The 21682-nt window shown below is 48.4% G+C and overlaps 3 protein-coding genes and 1 pseudogene across 4 annotated transcripts; 2 read left to right on the plus strand and 2 right to left on the minus strand.

Moving 5' to 3' along the window:
• Positions 1-463: 463 nt before the first annotated feature.
• On the plus strand, positions 464-2130 carry LOC109760673 (putative E3 ubiquitin-protein ligase SINA-like 6; annotated as a pseudogene).
• Positions 2131-3462: 1332 nt separating this feature from the next.
• Positions 3463-5305, minus strand: LOC109760674 (lecithin-cholesterol acyltransferase-like 1). The gene is made up of 2 exons (XM_020319481.3): positions 4777-5305; positions 3463-4474 (listed from the first exon to the last, which is right to left on the minus strand). The coding sequence occupies exons 1-2, from the start codon at positions 5175-5177 to the stop codon at positions 3559-3561; spliced, it is 1317 nt and encodes a 438-aa protein (XP_020175070.1). The 5' UTR covers positions 5178-5305; the 3' UTR covers positions 3463-3558.
• A 3045-nt stretch (positions 5306-8350) lies between these two features.
• LOC109760675 (uncharacterized) lies at positions 8351-11899 on the plus strand. The gene is made up of 7 exons (XM_020319482.4): positions 8351-8653; positions 8827-9426; positions 9535-9657; positions 9955-10210; positions 10484-10602; positions 10732-10938; positions 11031-11899. The coding sequence occupies exons 1-7, from the start codon at positions 8567-8569 to the stop codon at positions 11706-11708; spliced, it is 2070 nt and encodes a 689-aa protein (XP_020175071.1). The 5' UTR covers positions 8351-8566; the 3' UTR covers positions 11709-11899.
• A 2308-nt stretch (positions 11900-14207) lies between these two features.
• LOC109760681 (uncharacterized) lies at positions 14208-19429 on the minus strand. Of its 2 annotated transcripts, none has more exons than XM_020319488.4 (10): positions 19020-19429; positions 18348-18932; positions 18118-18240; positions 17365-17712; positions 16669-17271; positions 16439-16561; positions 15814-16030; positions 15453-15526; positions 15144-15362; positions 14208-15060 (listed from the first exon to the last, which is right to left on the minus strand). In XM_020319488.4, exons 1-10 carry the CDS (start codon positions 19143-19145, stop codon positions 14380-14382), a joined length of 3099 nt encoding a protein of 1032 aa, XP_020175077.1. In that variant the 5' UTR covers positions 19146-19429; the 3' UTR covers positions 14208-14379. The 2 variants fall into 2 exon arrangements, with proteins under 2 accessions (XP_020175077.1, XP_020175078.1); XM_020319489.4 differs by having other exon boundaries at positions 16669-17226; positions 19020-19397.
• Between the last annotated feature and the right edge of the window lie 2253 nt (positions 19430-21682).

Raw genomic sequence — 21682 nt, forward strand, 5'->3', positions numbered from 1 at the left:
CGCCACTACTGGCCGCGGGCGGAGGCATGGTGGGTAGGGGCGATGGAGGACGTTAGATTGTCAATCTGGTATTTCCGGATCAGGATGCTCTCTTTTTTTCATCGTGTGTTTCATGGCGTAAAACTTTATTTATCAATGTAAATATATATTGTTGCGAGGGTGCATAATGAGTTTTATTCATCTATTTTTTATTAGATTAGTTTGGATTGCTTACCGCATATTTCACGTTATAATCTGATGGTTCACCTCACATTCTGGTGGTTCATGCAACCACCATGATCATGTGTAGAACAATGGTGCACCCAGCGGCTAGAGATGATCCCGTCGAGAGCGAATTTCTAGTTCCTCATCCGGGTTGGCTTCTTCTAATAACGCTCAGCTCTTTCAACAGTCAAAAGAAAAGGGAAACACCCAAGGCTGCGTGCACGGCCTCAAATTATTGTCCTGTTTCTTTCCGTTTTGGGGTATGCTCTGCTGGGTCGCAGTGGCAGCCATGGCCCCTCCAGTTTCCCTCCCTTTCTTTCCATTTTTATTTCATCGTCATCTAACACACACGCTGCACCCAGAAATGAAATAATAACAATGGAGTGTGCGGAGAGCTGCGGCAAGAGCGTGACGAGTGAGCAGGAGGAGGTGAAGCCGGAGTGCGAGGAAGGCGAGGTGATGATGATGCAGGAGCAGGAGCCAGGAGCAGGAGCAGGACGGAGGTGCTGCGGCGGCGGCGGGGGAAGCCATGGCGCCGGCGCAGATCGACGTGAGGATGGACGTGGCGCTGCTCCACTGCCAGGCCTGCCTCCTCCCCCTCAAGCCCCCCGTCTTCAAGGTGATTTCTCCCCTCCTCTCCTCTTCTCTTACCAGAGAGTCATCCAATGATTCTGTTTGTTTGCCAGGATCACGAATTTGTTTGGAAGAACCAAACAACCCTCGTCCCATCTCACTTTTTGATTTGATGCGGCCGTGAGAGGATTTCTTAGTGTATTTATCTGGAAGAAATTCGTCATGTTTTCCCTATCCTCTTGCAAGCAGAATTATGGGAGTTGAATTTTTTTCAGCAAGAACCAGAAAACCCTCTTTCCATCTCCTCTTTTTGAGAGGAAGGATTTCTTTGCAAGCACAAGAAAGAAATTTGGGAGGAAGCTGATGGATGATTTGGGGGTGGTTGTTGCGTTTGTGGTCGCAGTGCGAGGCCGCCGGGCACGTGGTGTGCTGCTTCTGCCACGCCGGCCACGCCGCGCTCTGCAGCCGCGCCAGCGCCCACTGCGGCGAGCTGGACGCCGTGGTCGGCGCCGTCAAGGTGCCCTGCCCCTACAGGGCGTTCGGCTGCGAGCGCTACGTGGTGTACCACGAGGCCGCGGACCACCAGCGCGCGTGCCGGTGCGCGCCCTGCTCCTGCCCGGAGCCCGGCTGCGCCTTCGTGGGCTCCCGCGCCATGCTCCTCGGCCACTTCGCCGCCGGCCACCAGCGCCCCGCCGTGACGGTCCGCTACGGGCGGGCCTGGAACCTCGGCTTCTCCCTGGCGCACCGCTGGCACGTGCTCGTCGGGGACGAGGACCGCAGCCTGTTCCTCGTGTCCCTCGGCCCGCTCGGCGCGGCCACCGCCGTGTCGCTGCTCTGCGTCCGGCCGGACGGCGAGGCCGGGGCGGCGCCCCGGTTCCGGTGCAAGCTCTCCGTGGAGCGCCCGGCGGGCGACGACAAGGACAACCTGGTCCTCATGGCCTCGGCGGTGAGCAGCAGCGCGCTGTCCACCGGCGCGCCGGCGCCGGGGCAGGGGATGTTCTTGGCGGTACCCCATGAGCTGATCTCCGGCGACACGCTCACGCTCAGCCTCCGGATTGACCTGATCCAGCCTGCCGCTGCCGGCGGCGCTCCCAAGTCCGCTACACCGCAGGCCAGGACGCCGAGGAGGATGCAGTGACTCAAGTATCTGCACCTTAAGTTAGATGCTTCTGATGCAATAACAGTTAGTAGTATGGTGAACAGTTTAATTCAGTACTAGTGCAGCTCAGCTATGGATTATTGGTATGAGTTTATGAGACTATGAAATACTGTATGAATTTAGTAGGCTTGTTAAGCTACATGACTTCTGATCAGTACCAATGCAGCTAACAAGTGAGGATATGCTGTGTGAAAGTTTCAGGTTATGTTCATGGTTAGAGCTTCATGCAAGTAGCGTGCACCACAAAGCTAGGTTTCTTTTTAACGATGGAAAACCCACTTCATCTCCTCCGTTCTTATTTGGAGGCGTCGGTGAGGTTAAATTCTCTAAAATGACCCAGATTTTAGGCATGTTGAGTGGGTTTGACCAGGTTTGACACATGAACAATAAATTCAAAAAAAAAATAGCAAAATAAATCTGAAATTTTGTGACAACCAAGATGCTTGGGTTGCGCTAGGTGTGTGAAAATTTATGTGGTATTTCGACATCCGAGGAGCTCCTGGCAAAAAAAAAAAACAAGCTTTGGCTCACAAAAAAAGCCAAAATTTGTTTTTTGCTAGAGCTCCTCCGATGTTATTTGACCACAAAAATTTACACGCACCTAGCGCACTCAAGCATGTTGGTTGTCACGAAAGTTCAGTTTTTCTTATTTGTTTGCTATTTTTCTGAATTTACTGTTCATCGGTCGAACCTGGTCAACCAGGTCAACGTGCTCAAAATCCAGTTTTAGGCCAAACTTATCCGGTTTTGAGACTTGAAAGACCAAATATATACCCAAAAAATTCGAGGGACCAAGTCTATATTTTTGGGGAACTTGTGATGCCAAAAACATACTTTTCTCAAAAATCAAGTATGTACAAGCTCTACTGCCCATAACATATTAAACTGAACTCCATAATCTTAAGAGATACGCAAGAAGGTGTGAACACAGTGCTCAGAGTAGAGAGACAAGAGAGACAAGGCGTGCTCGCTCCGAACAAGCAAACAACACAGCCACACCCCCTAGCTTGAGGGGCATTCCGAACCTACATGACGTCCTACATCTACAAGTCCGACATCGGGGATGCTGCGAGCACACAAGATGACGCCAGGCGCCTGCCGCCGTCCGATCTGACGAATGAAACCTAGGGTTTCCCCTGGTGCTCAAAGAGGGGCTCAAGGAGAGTCCATGACAATGCTTCCAAGATGTGGACGACACTCGTGAGCGTCGCTGCTGCCAGCATCGGCAAGCCAAGCAGGGATTTCTCCCTGGCCTGGGTCTGAGGAATCCCATAGCCACCGAATCAGAAATCAGGAGTCGAAAGTAAAACGTAGGTCGAAAAACCACCACCAAGAAGGGGAGCCACACCAGACACGCGGGCCTTGACATGACAGGCGCAGGGCAACAAGGCGTCCTGGGTTGGGGAGGCGGCGGGGCGAGGGGCCAAAGCAGGGGACGTGACGACCGATGACGCCAGCAAGCCAGGAACTAGAGGGGGTGCATCACAATTTTGAGGGAATTCGTTAAGCAGGAAGAGTGGATGCAGTTCACAAGGAAAACCAGATCAAAAACATCAGATAGCAGCGATGTTTTTAATTACAAAATTGGGCTAAAAGCGGGTGTCGCAGCTCAATTATTTTCGCTACATCGCACGCGCATCTACGGCAGGTGTAGCGGCGTAAAAAATCTCACCAAGCAAACGCTCGAGGGCGAGAGCGTCCGAGACAACACCAAGGTGAGACATATTGGCAATCCTGATGGACCTGTAGTGCTCCTGCCTCGGGTCTCCACCCATCACCGTGTCCAGCGCAAGTATGCTCGCCAAGTTCACGACGCCGTCGCCGTCTCCGTACACCACCTCCGGGGCCGCGCCGAGGCCGCCAGGCCCCCGGTAGACGAGCTTCTCCACGGTCGGCACGCCACCGCCGTTGATGCACGTCATGGGCACTAGCGGCGGTCCGAGGCTCAGCGCCACGGGAAGGGCCCGCGTCTCGTAGAGCCATACCGCTTGTGGCGGCAGCCCCGCCGCCGCGAGGAACGCCGGCATGTCACGCGCGGCGTAGCTCCGGTTCGCCGTGACCACCAGCGGCGTGTCGTCGCCGAAAGCGACGGGAGACGGTAGTGCCGAGAAAGTGCCGGGGAAGATCATCCTGACTTGCGGCGGCGAGAGGACGTCGGCGGGCGAGGCTGAGGTGGAGGTGCCGCTTGAGGGGAGGAGGGTCTGCATTAACAGCACGAACCCGCCGGCGCCCGTGGAGGCCATGACGAAGTGCTTCACGAACCTCCTGCGCCACGGCAGCGGGCTCCGGTTGAGGAAGTCGAGTGCGAAGTAGCCACCCTGGCTGTGCGAGACGAGGATGACCGGCTTGTCACCGTTTGTCCTGCTCGCGCGCTCCACCAGCTCCCGGAGCCGCTGCCGGAACCGGGACACCACCCTGTTCGCCGTCCCCGGCGGGGCGGGCGCGTACCGGAAGTCGTAGGGAGCGCCGAAGAGGGTCTCGCCGTCGCGGTACCCCGCTCGCTCCAACACCTCCACCAACTTCCCCATGCACAGCTCCCTGGCAGGTTAACCAAGTTGCCGTTTATTGATGTGAATATGTGATGTCGTATGTGAGAGCATAGTTTGGGATACTACTTCCATCCTAATTTGTTGGTCCTTTTAGTATTTGATGCATAGATTTAATAACTAAAAAATAGTAATGCATGTAACCAAAAATTACATTGTTGAATTTCATATTTAAACTTAGTTTTGAATTATATTTTTTTCTACATACATTAATATTTTTTAGTTAAATCTAAGATTAAAATTTAGCATAAAATGTGAAGCGGACCAATAAACCATGACGGAGGCAGTACTTACTTCTCGGCAGAGTCGTCGGCAAGGAAGCCGCGGGTGGAGCCGAAGGAGACGGCGCGGGTTTCGACGCCGGGCGCGTTGTGGTAATCGCCGGCGGCATCGTCGTAGACCAAACTAAACTGATCGGCGAAGCACGTGGCGTCGGCATCGGGAGCAGCCGCGTTCTTCCATAGCCGGTGCCACTGGCCGTCGCCCTTGTGCACGGCGCAGAGCGGCGACGGCGGCTCGTAGGCGTCCGTGAGGCGGGCCTCGATCTGGCTGCACGTGCTGCCGGGCAGCAGCACGACTGGGTGGAGGCCGGAGGCATGGTCGAGTGTCAAGGCGGTGGTGTGGCAGACGAGGAAGAAGGTAGAGTGGATGAGCAGGAGCCATGGTAGACATTGGAGCTTCGTGGCCATGGCCATGGCGAGAGATACGTGGCCTGTTGCTCAGAAAGAGCGAGGGTGGATAGGGCTCCTGCTTTATCGGCACCTCACACCACACGTCTCCCTCCTATCAAACTCCTGCGCTGTGAGTGAGCTTCTGCGCGGTGCAGCCGGATCCAACGCGTCGGGGCCCTGGAACTTTTGTTGGAAATGTCACTAAAAATTAAAAAGAAATACCACCAAAAATTGTTGAACGTGGCCCTGGACTTTTCATTGCGAGTATGACACTGATTTTTCTTTTTGGAAATGCCACTATTTTTTAAAGGGTGTGGCTAGGTCTTAGTCGACTAAGACTTAATCAGTCAAGTGATATAGTGTATAAAAAGGAAAAACAAACTGAAAAGAAATTTTTTGTACGAATCTTCATGCAAGATCAAAGGAATATAGTATCGACTGAGACATAACGAAGTCTCGGCTATACAACGTGGAGCGAATGAATGAATTAACCAACATGTAGAGCAACAAGAAGCAAAACTTACGATCTTCATGGTTGACAAGCTCAATGGCCACATTGTCTCCACTCGGTGAATCGTACTGCAACACTTCATGACAGAGTTGCAGATGGTGTACCACCAACCACCAACGCGATAACGACTTTATATTGTGTTCATGAATGACGTGCATGTTGTGGGGTGTGAAGTTCTTTTGCTCATGAAACGAAGGATGCACATTGTGCCCAAAGGCCGAACCCCTTGCCTCATGCCTACAAACTCCGCATATATGAAATCCTTAAACTGTTTGATTTCTAATCTGGGCAGCCTGAATGCCACGTCGGATGACACGTCATCGACGGGTGGCGTCTTCTGGTGGTGGTGCTAGGTTAGGCTCGGTCGCCTCCAAGTCGCCTCGGGCGAAAGTGACACAGGGGGTGCATATTTTGCAAAAAGAAAAAAACTTACCTGTGTGATTGTGTCGTTGGATAGCTTTTATTTGTAATAAATACAATGATCTGCGCCGGCGCGTGTGCCGCCCCCACCAGGGCCTCCGTCGCAGCCGCCGATCCCAGGCTGCCGCCATGGGACGTCAGCTCACCCTCCTCCTCATGCGCCTCCTATCGCGGCGATGGATCACAAGCCGGCCACAGGAGTGCAGAGGCGTTAGCGAGAACCAGTGGCGTAGCCAGAATTTTGTATTAGGGTGGTCCAATTAAATTTTTACAAACTAGCAAATGCCAGGCTATTTAGCTAAGGGGGCAATTGCTCCCCCACTCTCCCGTTTGACCAAACAAATTTTGATATTTTTTGAAGTTTGTAAAAAATAAAAATAAAATGAAAAAGGGGGAAAATAAGAAAAGTAAAATAAAAAGGAAAGAAGGAGGAAAAGGAAAAATAGTAGACCAGAAAACCCGGTTCAGGAACCTTCTAAAAGGTTCCCAGAACCGGTAAAAAATGCAAAGTGAGCTACCCCATGTAGCATCGAAGGTGTGCGATACGTCTACAACTTAACGCATAATGTGTTTCTGTAGGAAATGGGCCCGAACATTGAAGAAACTCATCATACAGAAGAAAACACCAAATGTGGGAGCAAACATCACTCAAATGGAGGTGTCCCAAGGACAACAGATTGACTCAAGTATGAATTTTGACATGACCTTTGCTCATTTTTTAGTATTTGGTTCACAATTCAAATAGGATATAGGTTAAGGACCTAAGTGCATAAGTACAACTCCATATTACAGTTGAAGTAGAATTAAACAAATAAAGAATAGGATGAGAATTAATAATGAAATTCTTTTTACAAAGTTATATGACAAAAGTTTGCTCCAAAAAGGAATAAAAACTTTATTAATAAGTAAATTAGTACAAAGTAATATTATGAATCCTACAATCTGGATAATGAAACAATAAGCTTTACTTATATAAATACAATTACAAAATCATTATATTGAATAAAAAGAAAGGAAATAGAAGTCCTAAACTACATCTTCATCTTCATTTCTTCTTCTTTTTGATCAAGACCTGCAAAGCAATCAGGAAACAAAAGGGGTGTTGATGATTAAAATGTTGGAAATTCTCCAAAAGCCTTTGAAAACCGAAACACTTTTTGAAAACTTCGGACAATTTTTGCAAAAAACAATTTTGTTTAAAACTTCGAACAAATTTTGTAAAATCTTAACATATTTGGCAACGCAAGCAAATTTTGAATATTTTGAACATTTTTTGAAATTTGTAAAAAAATAAGAAATAAATAGAAAAAGGAACTAAAAGGGTAAAATAGGAAAAGGAAAAAGAAAAAGAAAATAAGAAGGAAAAAGAAAAAAAATAAACCAGAAAAACTGGTTCAAGAACCTTCTGAAAGGTTGAAAGATGTGAGATACGTTGACAACTTATCCCAGAATGTAGCAATTATGGTTTCTGGCAACCGATCATTGTCCGTGGACACGTCCAGACACGTCCGTGGATGTTTTAAGAGGCTTGATTAATTAGATCTGATATGTAAATTCTAGGTTTATAGTCCATCATCATACTTGCGCGCAACCCAAATTAATGTGCTCCAGTATCCACAGTTAAACGCGGAAATTGCTTTTGGAGGCCGAGCTATGTGTAGGCCTCCAAATGCAAAATATAAAATTCGTGAAAATTCATATATTTAAATTTCAAAAAATTCTGAAAAAAAAATCCAGAGATAGATGAAGGCATAATGCACAAGTGTGTAAATTTTCAGGACGAAATACGTTGGACAAAAAGGACAAATCTGATACTTTTTAACACATGATACTATTGATCCTCCTAAACCCTGAATTTGTCTTTTTTGTACAGGTCACATTTCAACGTATTTCATCCTGAAATTTTGCACACGCACGCCTCACATCCTTGTTTACTTGCACAGACTTTTTCAGATTTTTTTGAAATCAAATTTTTTGAAATTTTTCAAAAAAAAAACCGGTCTTCATGGTGGCAGAGAGCCAAAACGACATTATCATCTAAACGCTTTTATATTAGTTTATAGAGGGAGTACTAATACTGTTGCGAGCGGAAGCAGCATGTGCTAGGGCAAAAGAGGACCACGTAGGAGCTGAGATCCAACGGCTGTAATTGGCCTGTTGGCCTAATCGTGCAGTGCCGAAGCTGACCGATCGGAGCTCGCGCCGGTTGGCCGAGGGAGAGCGTCGTCCAAATTAATTTTTTCGAGACATGGCAATTTCTGCCTTCGCCACGAACCCTCGCTCTTCTTCCCCCCTTTTCTTCCCCAGCCGCGCCGCTCCACTCCACTCCAGTCGCCGGCGGCCGGCGCCGCAGCCCGCCGCTGCCTGCCAGACGGCGGATCCATTAACTGGTAGCGAGAATCCGCTCCTTTCCTGCTGGATTCCCCCCCGTTTGGCCGCGCACAATCTCGATCTCGAACCCTACCTAGCTACGCAGGCAGCAATGCGCTCCAATCCCGCCACGCCTGCGAATCCCAGCGGGAGCAGAAAGCGTGGGCATTACAATTCCGCCAACAAGTCCCGCCGGAAGGTAAATCCCTCCCCTTTTCTTCTTCCCGCATCTAAATGGGCTGGACTGGATTCAGCTCAGTTCAGTTCAGTAAATCCCTCTGCTTTATTCAGTTCAGCTCAGCTCACATCTCGAGTAAATCCCTTCAGTCAGTCGCTTGTTTAATCCACTCACTCATACTACCTTGTGTGCAGGGAGACACGGCGTACAGGTGCTCGCCTCACCTCATCCCACCGATGATGAAGCTTCTCAGCGACGAGCAGAGAGGCTTTGTGAGAAAGATTGGGTTTGGGAGCCTGCTGTCCATGGCAGACTTCGAGATGGACAGGGCCCTCACCCTGTGGCTGATCGACAGGTTCAGCTGCGACACCGAGGCGCTCGAGTTCGAAGGCGACGTGTCGGTTCCGGTAAGGCCGCTCGTGGCGTCCGTCCTCGGGATCCCTTCGGGCCCCATCCAGGTCGTGGCGGGCCTCCACGTCGGCGACGCTCTCCGCACTCGGCACCGCTGTCTTAAAGGGAAGAACGCCGAGAAACTGGCCGAAGAAATGCGCGGCATGACCGAGGAGGAACCCTTCTGTATGGCCTTCATGATGGTGATACTTGCGATCTATCTCGCGCCGAACACGACCAAGCTTGTCAACCGGTACTTGTTTGGAGCCGCTCAACAGGTCGGCAGCCTCAAGCAGATGGACTGGTGCGGCTTCGTTGCTGACTATCTCTTCAGAGGAATCAGGAAGTTCAAGGAATCGGAAGCACCCTTTGTTTTTGTAAAGGGCTGTGTGCACATCCTGAACGTAAGATACATTCCGGCCGCACTTGTGGAAATTACAAACTGCTTGAATGTGCTGATGTCGCTTGTTTATTTATAAATTTTGTTTCCATTCATTGTCCTTGAAATGCAGGTCATTTACGTTGATCTTGTGAAACACGCTGCATTTGAAGTGCCAAACGGCTTTCCACGCTTGGGCGTTGTCACCACAGAGCATAACAAATGGGTAGCTTCACATCCCTTTGGTAGCTTGCTGGTAATTACTCATGTACTAAATTCTGCAATCAAACTCACTGTGATACACTATTTTTTATTATGTGACATATGCCTTGTTCAAAATAATGGCATGCTATATGCTGCTACAAGCATTACCAGTCTTGTAACCCACATTCATCCAGCGAGTAGCATTTATTTACCAAATCTTGACCGATCAAGTTTATTACTCATACGGAATTACATTTGAGTGACCTCTTTCAGAAGTATTTTTCTTTTTATGAAATGGCATATAATGTTTGCTCAATCAGTAACTTAATGCGCATTCTGATGCAAATAGGTGCGTCGTATAGAAGAGTCTGTCTATGCTCCCGTGCTCAATAACATGGGAAATGGTAGCATTGTTGAAGGCGGAACATGTGCTGATTCTGATACAAATACTGACGCTCTGGCCAATCAGTTTGCTATCACTGTCACCCATCAAAATAACCCGCATCCGATTTCAGCATACCCTGGCCCTGCCAGAACAACCCCTGATGTAACAAGCTTGGCCGGTGTTGAACATGTAGCTTTAGAGACATCAGCTCGATCTGCAGGTACGAACCAGATACTTACTCCTATTACATTATCTATAGCCAGGTTATAACAGATATTACACAAGCATTTTCAACCATTAATTGGCAAGGCTTGTTCCGGACAACATGTATGTAACATGCTGTAAACTCTGTATTCTTCAACTTTGTTACCCTTGTACAAGATCTCTACATATTCATGAAATGGAAACAGCTGTTTTCTTTAACATTATGTTTGCATATCTCAGACAAAATTGTAACATGTATTCTTTTTTTCTTTTGCACATAATTCTACAGTGTATTCATTTAACACTCACAGAGTTGAGGGGTGCGTTTTCTTGGAAGAACGCGTAGGTTTTCCAAGAAGCCGCGAGCAATTGCAGTCTGCTGGGCCTTCTTCACCGTGTTCTGCACAAGTTTGTTGACACTTCACTTCTGTGACATTATTATTTTTAATTACGCTACGTTATGGGTTCCAATTCCACACGGCATGGCATGGCATGGCAGTAATTCAAATAATGTGTTTCCCTCTGATACCCTTGCAGATTGCGGAGAAGACGCAGCTTGCGCCAGAAGCCACTTTGGGAAGGAACAGGGGTTCGCCGAAGGACGATCGGACGCCCGAGAGGGCGAGGGTGGAGCTGCCCAACAGTGGGCAAGTAAAGCGAGCCGGAGAAGGCACCATAAGGATGGACATGAGTTTGCTTAGTTGTCGCGTCTGCTACCACCCCGTCAAGCCCCCTGTCTTCCAGGTTAATTTCTTTCCTCAAAGAATGCTCGAATAATTTCCTGTTCCATTCAGCTGAGGTCTGAGCATGGCAGTATCTGATACAATTTTGCGCAGTGCAATGTCGGGCATTTAGCTTGCGGCACATGCCTCGCGGAGCTCCCCGGCGAACAGTGCCCGATCTGCGAGCATGGCGGTGGCTTTAGCCGCTGTCCAGTGATGGACGACGTCGTCTTGTCGAGCGAGATGAAGTGCTCCTACGACGGCTGCCAGAGCTACGTCCCCTACCACGAGCTCGACGGCCACCAGAGAGTGTGCCCACACGCGCCCTGCTTCTGCATGGAGCCCGGTTGCGGCTTCTGCGGCCCTCCACCGGCGCTCCTTGGCCACCTCAGTGTGGTGCACTCGGTGCCAGTGCAGAAGGTCCAGTACGGCAATGTTCACCGGCTCCGGTTGTCGGAGGCGCAGTGCCTGCTCCATGCGGAAGAGGACGACAGCGTGTTCCTCCTGGCCGTGGGCGCGCTCGGCATGGCCACCGTCGTGTCTGCGGTGTGCATCTGTGCGGGAGCGTCACTGGAGCCGCGACACGCGGTCAAGCTCCGGGCGAACGGTCCGCCGCCACCGAGCAGCGCGGCGGGCAGCATTCTGTTGGACACGAAGGCGGTGACGAACAGCAACAGACCCGGCGAGGTGGCCGTGGAGGAGCTGCCGTCTTTCTTGATGGTGCCGCCTGCATATCTGGCTGGATCTGGCGCGTCCGAGGTGTCCCTCGACGTTCGCATTGACAGGGTGTGATATGGTCCATGCTGATGCAAGTGTTTTGCATAATTTCTTCATGCTGGTGTAATGTAATCGCTGCTAGCTGCTACTCCTGATGGAAGATATGCACCGAACTTGCCGAGTGGATGGAAAAACGCGGTGAAGGTGTTATCTTTTCACCATCGGTGCAAGGGAGATTCACCATGAAATATCTTCTTTTTAGAGAACCATGGGGCCAACAAGCTTCCACCAAAACGGGGCTGCGCGCGCCACCCACACGAAAAGGGGAACCTTCTCCCCCTTCAAGGAACATTGTGTTTTGGCGCAAGAGGCGTCCCCTCCCCTCCGGAAAATTTCGGGATGTTCCAAAACTTTTTTGACACCCCACCAAAAACTAGGGATGCATTTCGAAACTTTTCTGCCTTTATGGTTTACTCCGAAACGATTCTAATTCTTGGTTTCTTCAATACATTTTCTGTTTTCTCTCTGAAACATTTCCAGTGTCTTCGAAATTTTTCCGTTCACTTTCTCTCAGACTCCTTTTCTATTACTCAGCAGATATATGACACTTGTGCCAAAACACAGGTTTGGAACAAAATAGGGAAAATGGAAAGGAAGTGAGATGCAAAACAGCGGAAAATAAAACTTTGTAGGAATCTACACAGTCGTGTCCGGAATGCAGGACAAGAAACCCACGAAATCAACATATGTGGGTCCCCTGCATTGATTTTTAAATGCTTGCTGCATGCTGCCTGTGTGGCCTCGATGTGTACAGATCAATAATTTTTATAGCCGATGTGGGTCCTAGGATGCATGGTTCGGTGCCCTTTTCCTTCCACTGTCTCGGGCCTCCGCGAAAAATTTGGCTGCCCAGAAACCTTTCCTGCGGATCGGTAACAAAAGTATCCTTTATTCTCAACGGTTGAAAAGGGAGCAGTTCTTTAGGAATAGCTTTCCTTTGGTTTTCCTACGTTTTTTCTCTATCCCGAACAGGCCCTAAGCGTGTGATCATGTAGGTACGGTGAAATATATACATGAGCGAAACTCTTTTTGATCAATGATCAATAGTGAAACCGTGAACATATATATTGACCTTTATACCCACACAAATATATATTCAAATGAACCTTTAGTTACCGTGTGCTATTCCTGTTGCTTAGCGATATGTTACAAAAACCTGAGGTGAGATTTATCAGCATCCCCGTGAATCGACAAGTTGCTCAGTATGCGAGTTTTCTCGTTACTGGTTTTGCTCTTTCTTCTCGTCCCGTGCTCTGGCATCCACGTAATCAAATCACGATGTGTCTGGCTAGCCGATGATATATACCGTAACACAGAGAGGGCCCCAAGAATATATCTTCATCGTCGGAGGAGCAAATCACAATTTTAACCTATCTAGTCCTTTGTCATACTTTTTCATGAACCCGTAAGCTGCCGTAATAGCCACCCAATTACAAATGATGTTAAGAAAGTCGATGATTTAAGGAATATGCAAACGTTTAACTTTCTTTGTCTTATAAACCATTGACGAAAGGATCTCATAGCATAACAATAAGTTAGTCGGTTCAACACAAATGTTCTTCTAACATTGCGTCCTCAAAGTTGCTGGCATTCTCATGCCCATGATTAGGAAAACGTGATCATCATATAACACTTGAGCTAGTCTTAAAGGCATGACTAAGAACCTATATTACCATTTATTATTTCACACATGCACATAAGGTTTTCTCCGAGCCTCTTTGATATACAGACTTAAGGACCATTGCAATTATAACACAGAACATAAACATAACTATGAACATGGAAATGAATAATAAAATTTATTATTTGCCACTAGGTCATATTTCCAACACAGACTACCAGAAAGAGGAGAACAGCGACGGGTCAGACGGCTCCGACGATAAGCAGATCTGGCTTGATCCATTTTGCGGTTTAGAGCGCTGCTTCCGCGAGAAAGACGGCAAGGGCAAGGGCAGGGCAGCCTAATCTTTGTCCATAGCTAGTATATGTAGGTAGACATGCCAATTTTTGGTAATCCAATTCCAATGGCACGTGCTGTAATCTTTGTCCATAGGTAGTACATAGGTAGAACATGCCATTTTTTGTAATCTAATTCCAATGACACGTGCTGATGTAGTAGCCAAACGATTGTTGTTGCACCGTAGAGATAGTTTATGTCGCACGAGTTTATATGGATTTGAGGTTTACTAGTTAGCAAAATTTCAAATGTGAACGCTTGAGGGGCCAGATTAGGTGTATCCGGTTGTAGATGCTCTTAGCATTAGAGAAAAGATTCTTGTTCCAAGAGAGAAGGCACACAGGCGTGCGCTTAAGCTTGTGGAAGAGGAAGAGGCACTATTCTACTCCCTCCGCCCGAAAAATCTTGTCTTCCAAATGGATGTATCTAACACCAAGTTTGAAGAATAAGCTTGGGACAAGTTTTTTCGGGAGGGAGTATTTGACAATGGATGGCGGCAATAGTGGCACTAATAGTTTTCCGGTCAGGACAATTCAGGCCTCTCACGTTCCAGCACAGACATCAACATTTTGAGCATGCATTGGGAAACCAGACGACAAGTCACCTACAGGCTAGGAAGTTTAATTAGTGTCACCTACTCCCATCAGCAATGGCATCTAAGCAGCGATTACAACCCAAGTTACGCCATGAAGAAACGATGCAAAATACTTGCATCAGCAATGAACCATGTCACATCCTGTCAATGCGAACGTCGAGGGACACCTCCTTGTACGCCCCACAGTCAACCAGGTATGCCGGCGGCACCATCAGGAACGACGGCAGCTCCTCCACCGCCACCTCGCCGGGCCTGCTGATGCTCGTCACCGCCTGCATGTCCAGCAGAATGCTGCCCGCCGCGCTGCTCGGCAGCGGCGGACCGTTCGCCCAGAGCTTGACCGCGTATCGCGGCTCTGGGTATGCTCCCGCTCTGAGGCACACCACGGACACGACGGTGGCCATGCCGAGCACGCCCACGGCCAGGAGGAACGCGCTGTCGTCCTCTTCCGCGTGGAGCAGGAACCGTGGCTCCGACACCCGGAGCTGATGGACACTGCCGTAGTGTACCTTGTGCACTGGCACTGAGTGCAGGGCGGCGAGGTGGCCGAGGAGCGCCGCCGGTGCGCCCGCGAAGCTGCAGCCGGTCTCCGTGCAGAAGCAGGGCCCGTGCGGGCACGTGCTCTGGTGGTCGTCGAGCTCGTGGTAGGGGACGTAAATGTGGCAGCCGTCGTGGGAGCACTTCATCGTGCTCGACAGGACGACGTCGTCCATCACTGGACAGCGGCTAAAGTCACCGCCGTGCTCACACATCTGGCACTGTTCGTCGGGGAGCTCGGCAAGGCATCTGCCGCAAGCTAAATGCCCGACATTGCACTGCACAAAATTGTATCAGATACTGCCATCCTCAGACCTCAGCTGCAAGAAATTAATTGAGCATATTGGAGAAAGAAATTAACCTGGAAGACAGGGGGCTTGACGGGGTGGGAGCAGACGCGGCAACTGAACAAACTCATGTCCATCCTTATGGTGGCTTCTCCATCTCGCACCATTTGCCCATTATTGGGCAGCTCCACCCTTGCCCTTTTGGCGCTCCGATCATGCTTCTCCATCGTCGACGGTGAATCCTGGTTCCTGCTCTCGGCGGCAGCCGCAAGAACCTCCAGCCCGTTCAGAATCTGCAAAGGAAAAACATCACATCATGAATTGGTACCCATAATCTACAGATGTTTCTTCTGCGCAATTCAAAGAATAAGGCATAGACAAACTTGTGCAGAAAACGGTTCAGAAGAAGGCCCAGCAGACTGCAATTGTTCGCCGCTTCTTGGAAAAATAATGTGTTCTGCAAAAGTTACATCAAATACATGGAAGAATTTTGTCTCAGATACATATAACCAATGTTGAAGAAAAAGAATTGCTTTCGATTAATGGCTACGTGCTTTACATCTTTTAGGCAAGCTTCTGAATGTAGAGATTTGTACAAGGATAACAGAGTCAGGAGAATACAATACATAATTTATAGCATGTTACATACATGACATGTCAATTAACGGTTGAAAATGCTTGTGTAATATCTTTTATAACCTGGCTATAGACAATGTAATAGGAGTCAGTTATAATGGTTTGTACCTGCAGATCGAGCTGATGTCTCTAACCCTGTAACAATGAGCAAGCTGCCAGGACCTGGTGAAACCGGATGCTGGTTATTTTGATCATTGTCGGTAGCAGACTGATTGGACAGAGCATCAGTATCTGTATCAGAATCAGCACATTCTCCGACTTGAACAATGTTACCATTTCCATTATTAAGCACAGGAGCATAGACAGACTCTTCTAGACGACGTACCTATATGAATGAGAATACGCGTAAAGTTACTGATTGTAGCAATCGTTATATGCAACTTAGGAAAAAGAAAATTACTTCTGAAAGAGGTCACTCCAATGTAATTCCGTGTAAGTAATAAACTTGATTGGTCAAGATTTGGTAAATAAATGCTACTCATTGGATGGGTGTGGGTTACAAGACTGGTAATGCTTGTAGCAGCATAGAGCATGCCATTATTTTGAACAAGGCATGTCACATAATAACGAATAGTGTACAACAACAACCACAAATCCTTTCAGTCCCAAACAAGTTAGGGTGGGCTAGAGTTCAAACCAACAAGATCTCGAAACCCATAATAATGAATGGTGTGTTTCAAATAAAAATAGCGTATCACAGTTTGCTTGCAGAATTTAGTGCATGAGTAATTACCAGCAAGCTACCAAAGGGATGTGAAGCTACCCATTTGTTATGCTCTGTAGTGACAAAGCCCAAGCGTGGAAAGCCGTTTGGTACTTCGAATGCAGCATGTTTCACAAGATCAATGAAAATGACCTGCATTTCAAGGACAGTGAATGGAAATAAATTTATAAATAAATAAGCGACATCAGCACATTCAAACAGTTTGTAATTTCCGTAAGTGCAGTCGGAATGTTTCTTACGCTCAGAATGTGCACACAGCCCTTTAGACAACCAAAGGGTGCATCTGATTCCTTGAACTCCCTGATTCCTTTGAAGAGATAGTCAGCAACGAAACCGCACCAATCCATCTGTTTGAGACTACCGACCTGTTGAGCAGCTCCAAGAAAGGACCTGTTGACAAGCACGGTTGTATTTGGTGCTAGATAAATCGCGAGTATCGTCATCATGAAGGCTATACAGAAGGGTTCCTCCTCGGTTATGCTGCACATTTCCTCGGCCAATTTCCTGGCGTTCTTGAATTTAACAGTGCAGTACTGACTGAAGAGACCATAGTCAACATGGAGACCCTGCACGACTTGGATGGGGCCCGAAGGGATCCCAAGGACAGACTTGACGAGTGGCCTCACCGGAATCGATAAGCCGCCTCCAAACTCAAGCGCATTGGTGTCACAACTGAACTTACCAACCAACCAGAGGGTAAGGGCCTTGTTCATCTCGAAATCCGCCATGGACAGCAGGCTCCCAAACCCGATTTTTCTGACGAAGCCCTTCTGCTCCTCACTGAGAAGCTCCACAATCTGCGGAATGAGGCGAGGGGAACATCTGTAAACCGCGCTCCCGCTCTACAAGGTATGAGCGGATCAACTCAGGAGATTCAGGCGTAATGTAAACTGAAAAACGCAGAGCAGAGGAGTGGAGGGATTCCGGGATCGTACCTTCCGGGGCCTCTTGGCAGATCTACTTGGTGGACTACCACCATCCATGGCACTCCCCTGTTTTCCATTACTGCTGGGATTAGCATGCGCAGCAGGAATGGAACCCATGGCCCCGTGAAGATGGTTTGTACCTGCAGATTGAGCTGATGTCTCTAACGCTACAACAATGGACAAGCTGGCAGGACCTGCTGAAACCGGATGCTGGTTATTTTGATCGTTGTCGGTAGCAGGCAGATTGGCTAGAGCATCAGTATTTGTATCAGAATCAGCACATTCTCCGCCTTCAACAATGTTACCATTTCCATTATTAAGCACAGGAGCATAGACAGACTCTTCTAGACGACGTACCTATATGAATGAGAATACGCGTAAAGTTACTGACTGTAGCAATCATTATATGCAACTTAAGAAAAAGAAAAATACTTCTGAAAGAGGTCACTCAAATGTAATTGCGTGTAAGTAATAAACTTGATTGGTCAAGATTTGGTAAATAAATGCTACTCATTGGATGGGTGTGGGTTACAAGACTGGTAATGCTTGTAGCAGCATAGAGCATGCCATTATTTTGAACAAGGCATATGTCACATAATATCAAATAGTGTACAACAACAACAAAGCCTTTCAGTCCCAAACAAGTTGGGGTAGGCTAGAGTTGAAACCCATCAGATCTCGAAACCCATAATAATGAATGGTGTGTTTCAAATAAATAGCGTATCACAGTTTGATTGCAGGATTTAGTGCATGGGTAATTACCAGCAAGCTACCAAAGGGATGTGAAGCTACCCATTTGTTATGCGCTGTAGTGACAACGCGCAAGCGTGGAAAGCCGTTTGGTACTTGGAATTCCGCGTGTTTCACATGATCAATGAAAATGACCTGCATTTCAAGGACAGTGAATGGAAATAGATTTATAAATAAACAAGCAACATCAGCACATTCAAACAGTCTGTAATTTCCATAAGTGCGGTCGGAATGTTTCTTACGCTCAGAATGTGCACACAGCCCTTCAGAAGAACAAAGGGTGCATCCGATTCCTTGAATTCCATGAGTCCTTTGATGAGGTAGTCAGCAACGAAACCGCACCAGTCCATCTGTCTGAGGCTACCAACCTTCTGAGCAGCTCCAAGCAAGGACCTGTTGACAAGCATGGTTGTGTTTGGTGCTAGATAAATCGCGAGTATCACCATCATGAAGGCTGTACAGAAGGGTTCCTCCTCGGTTATGCCACACATTTCTTCGGCCAGTTCCTTGGCCTTCCTCACTTTAGTAGAAGAGAAGTGACTGTAGGGAGACTGCACGACTGGGATGGGGCCTGAAGGGATCCCAAGGACAGACTTGACGAGCGGCCTCACCGGAATCGACACGCCGCCTTCAAACTCGAGCGCCTCGGTCTCGCAACTGAACCTGCCAACCAGCCACAAGGTAAGGGCCTTGTTAATCTCGAAGTCTGCCATGGACAGCAGGCTCCCAAACCCGATTTTTCTGACGAAGCCCTTCTGCTCCTCGCTGAGAAGCCCCACAATCCGCGGGATGAGGTGCGGGGAACATCTGTACGACGCCGTCCCGCTCTGCAAGGTATGAGCGGATTCAGCTGAGGAGACTCGGATGTAATATGAATGAACTGAATGAATAAAGCAGAGCAGAGGAGTTCCTACCCAGCCCTTTGGGAGAAGAGCAGAGGACTTCTTGGCAGATCTGCTTGGTGGATTGCCACCATCCATGGCATCCCCCCGCTTTCCGGTCCTGCTGGGATTGGAACGCGCAGCAGGACTGGAACCCATGGCCGTGTGGCTAGGGTTTGAGATGGAGACGGTGACCAGCCAAATAGGCGGGGAAATCGATCAGAAAAGGAGCAGATTCTCGCTACCAGTTAGTGGATCCGCCGTCTGGCAGGCATGGGCGAGCTGCGGCGCCGGTCGCCGGCGGGGTACGCCGGCTGGAGTGGAGCGGAGCGGCGGCGGCGGGGGCGGGGTTGTGGGGGGAAAGAGGAGAAAGGGGGGAAGAAGAGCGAAGCCAAAAAATGCCAATGCCTCGAAATATTTGGACGACGCTCTGGCGCGAGATGGACTGCTTCGGCACAGCAGGCCAACTCGAACCCCAACGCACGACGCCGATACACGACCCTAAATGGTTGGTCGTTTGAGGCTCAACGGACGTAAAACGCAACCCAACACGCGGAAGTAAACAGACAAATGTTTGATTTTTGTCTGCTTTCGACTTATTTCTGGTTTAAATTTGGGTTGCGTTTGCGTCGAAATGGATAGAGCGTCTGTGGCACAGACGCCCCTTTTCTCTTCCCCTGCCCCTCCCTCTGCCCCCGTCATCGCCACATCACCCGTCGGCGCCCATTTTCCCGGCCGCCTTCCTCGCTTTCCTGTCAGGCCGCCCAAATCACCACCACGCCATGCCATAGCCGGCTCAAGCCCGCGACTCGGAGGGCTTTTTGGCGGTGTTCGTGGTTCTTTGTTGCTGCAGCCCGTGGGAGAGAAGTTGCGCCCGCTGACGACGCCCATCAACCTCAACACCTCCCGGCAGGCGCTGCATAGCCGCAGGGTGCCGCCCGCTGATACGTCCATTTTGCATCATGTTTTTATATCAATATTTATTGCATTATGGGCTGTTATTTCACATTATGGTACAATACTTATGCCTTTTCTCTCTTATTTTGCAAGATTTACATGAAGAGGGAGAATGCCGGCAGCTGGAATTCTGGACCGAAAATGAGCAAATCTGATATACCTATTCTGAACAACTCTAAATGTCCTGAAACTTTATGGAGAATTATTTTGGAATAAATAAAAAATATTGGGCGAAGAAAATACCAAAGGGGACCCACCAGGCAGCCCCAAGCCTGGGGGCGGCCTACCCCCCTGGGCGCGCCTCCAGGGCTTGTGGGCCCCCTGGCAGGTCTCTGGTGCCCATCTTTGGCTATATGGAGGGTTTTGACCTAGAAAAAAAACAGACGATAGCTTTCAGGACGAAGCGCCGCCGTCTCGAGGCGGAACCTGAGCAGGAGCAATCTAGAGCTCCGGCAGAGCGATTCTGCCGGGGAAACTTCCCTCCCAAAGGGGGAAATCAAAGCCATCGTCATCACCAACGATCCTCTCATCGAGGGGGGGGGGGTAAATCTCCATCAACATCTTCATCAGCACCATCTCCTCTCAAACCCTAGTTCATCTCTTGTATTCAATCTTTGTCTCAGAACCTCAGATTGGTACTTGTGGGTTGCTAGTAGTGTTGATTACTCCTTGTAGTTGATGCTAGTTGGTTTATTCGGTGGAAAATCAAATGTTCAGATCCTTAATGATATTCAATACCCCTCTGATCTTGAACATGAACATGCTTTGTGAGTAGTTACTTTTGTTCCCGAGGACATGGGAGAAGTCTTGTTATAAGTAATCATGTGAATTTGGTATTCGTTCGATATTTTGATGAGATGTATGTTGTCTTTCTTCTAGTGGTGTTATTTGAACGTCGACTACATGACACTTCACCATGATTTGGGCCTAGGGAAAGGCATTGGGAAGTAATAAGTAATAATGGGTTGCTAGAGTGACAGAAGCTTAAACCCTAGTTTATGGTTGCTTCGTAAGGAACTGATTTGGATCCATATGTTTCATTCTATAGTTAGATTTATCTTAATTCTTCTTTCATAGTTGCGGATGCTTGCGGGAGGGGTTAATCATAAGTGGGAGGCTTGTCCAAGTAAGGACAACACCCAAGCACCGGTCCACCCACATATCAAATTATCAAAGTAACGAACACGAATCACATGAGCATGATGAAAACTAACTTGACAATAATTCCCATGTGTCCTCGGGAGCGCTTTACTTTATATAAGAGTTCGTCCAGGCTTGTCCTTTGCTATAAAAAGGATTGGGCCACCTTGCTGCACCTTTGCTACGGTTATTACTTGTTACCCGTTACGATTATCTTATCACAAAACTATCTGTTACCAACAATTTCAGTGCCTGCAGAAAATACCTTGCTGAAAACTGCTTGTCATTTCCTTCTGCTCCTTGTTGGGTTCGACACTCTTACTTATCGAAAGGACTACGATAGATACCCTATACTTGTGGGTCATCGAGACTCTTTTCTGGCATCGTTGCCGGGGAGTGAAGCGCCTTTGGTGAGTGGAATTTGGTAAGGAAAAACTTATATTGTGTGCTGAAATTGACTGTCAATTGTTACTATGGAAAATAATCCTTTGAGGGGCTTGTTCGGGGTATCTTCACCCCGACCGGAAGAACAAAGAGTTGCTCCTCAACCTACTGAACCTACTGAAAATATTTATTATGAAATTCCTTCGGGTATGATA

This window comes from Aegilops tauschii, chromosome 3, assembly GCF_002575655.3.
Source record: "Aegilops tauschii subsp. strangulata cultivar AL8/78 chromosome 3, Aet v6.0, whole genome shotgun sequence".
Lineage (NCBI taxonomy): Eukaryota > Viridiplantae > Streptophyta > Magnoliopsida > Poales > Poaceae > Aegilops > Aegilops tauschii.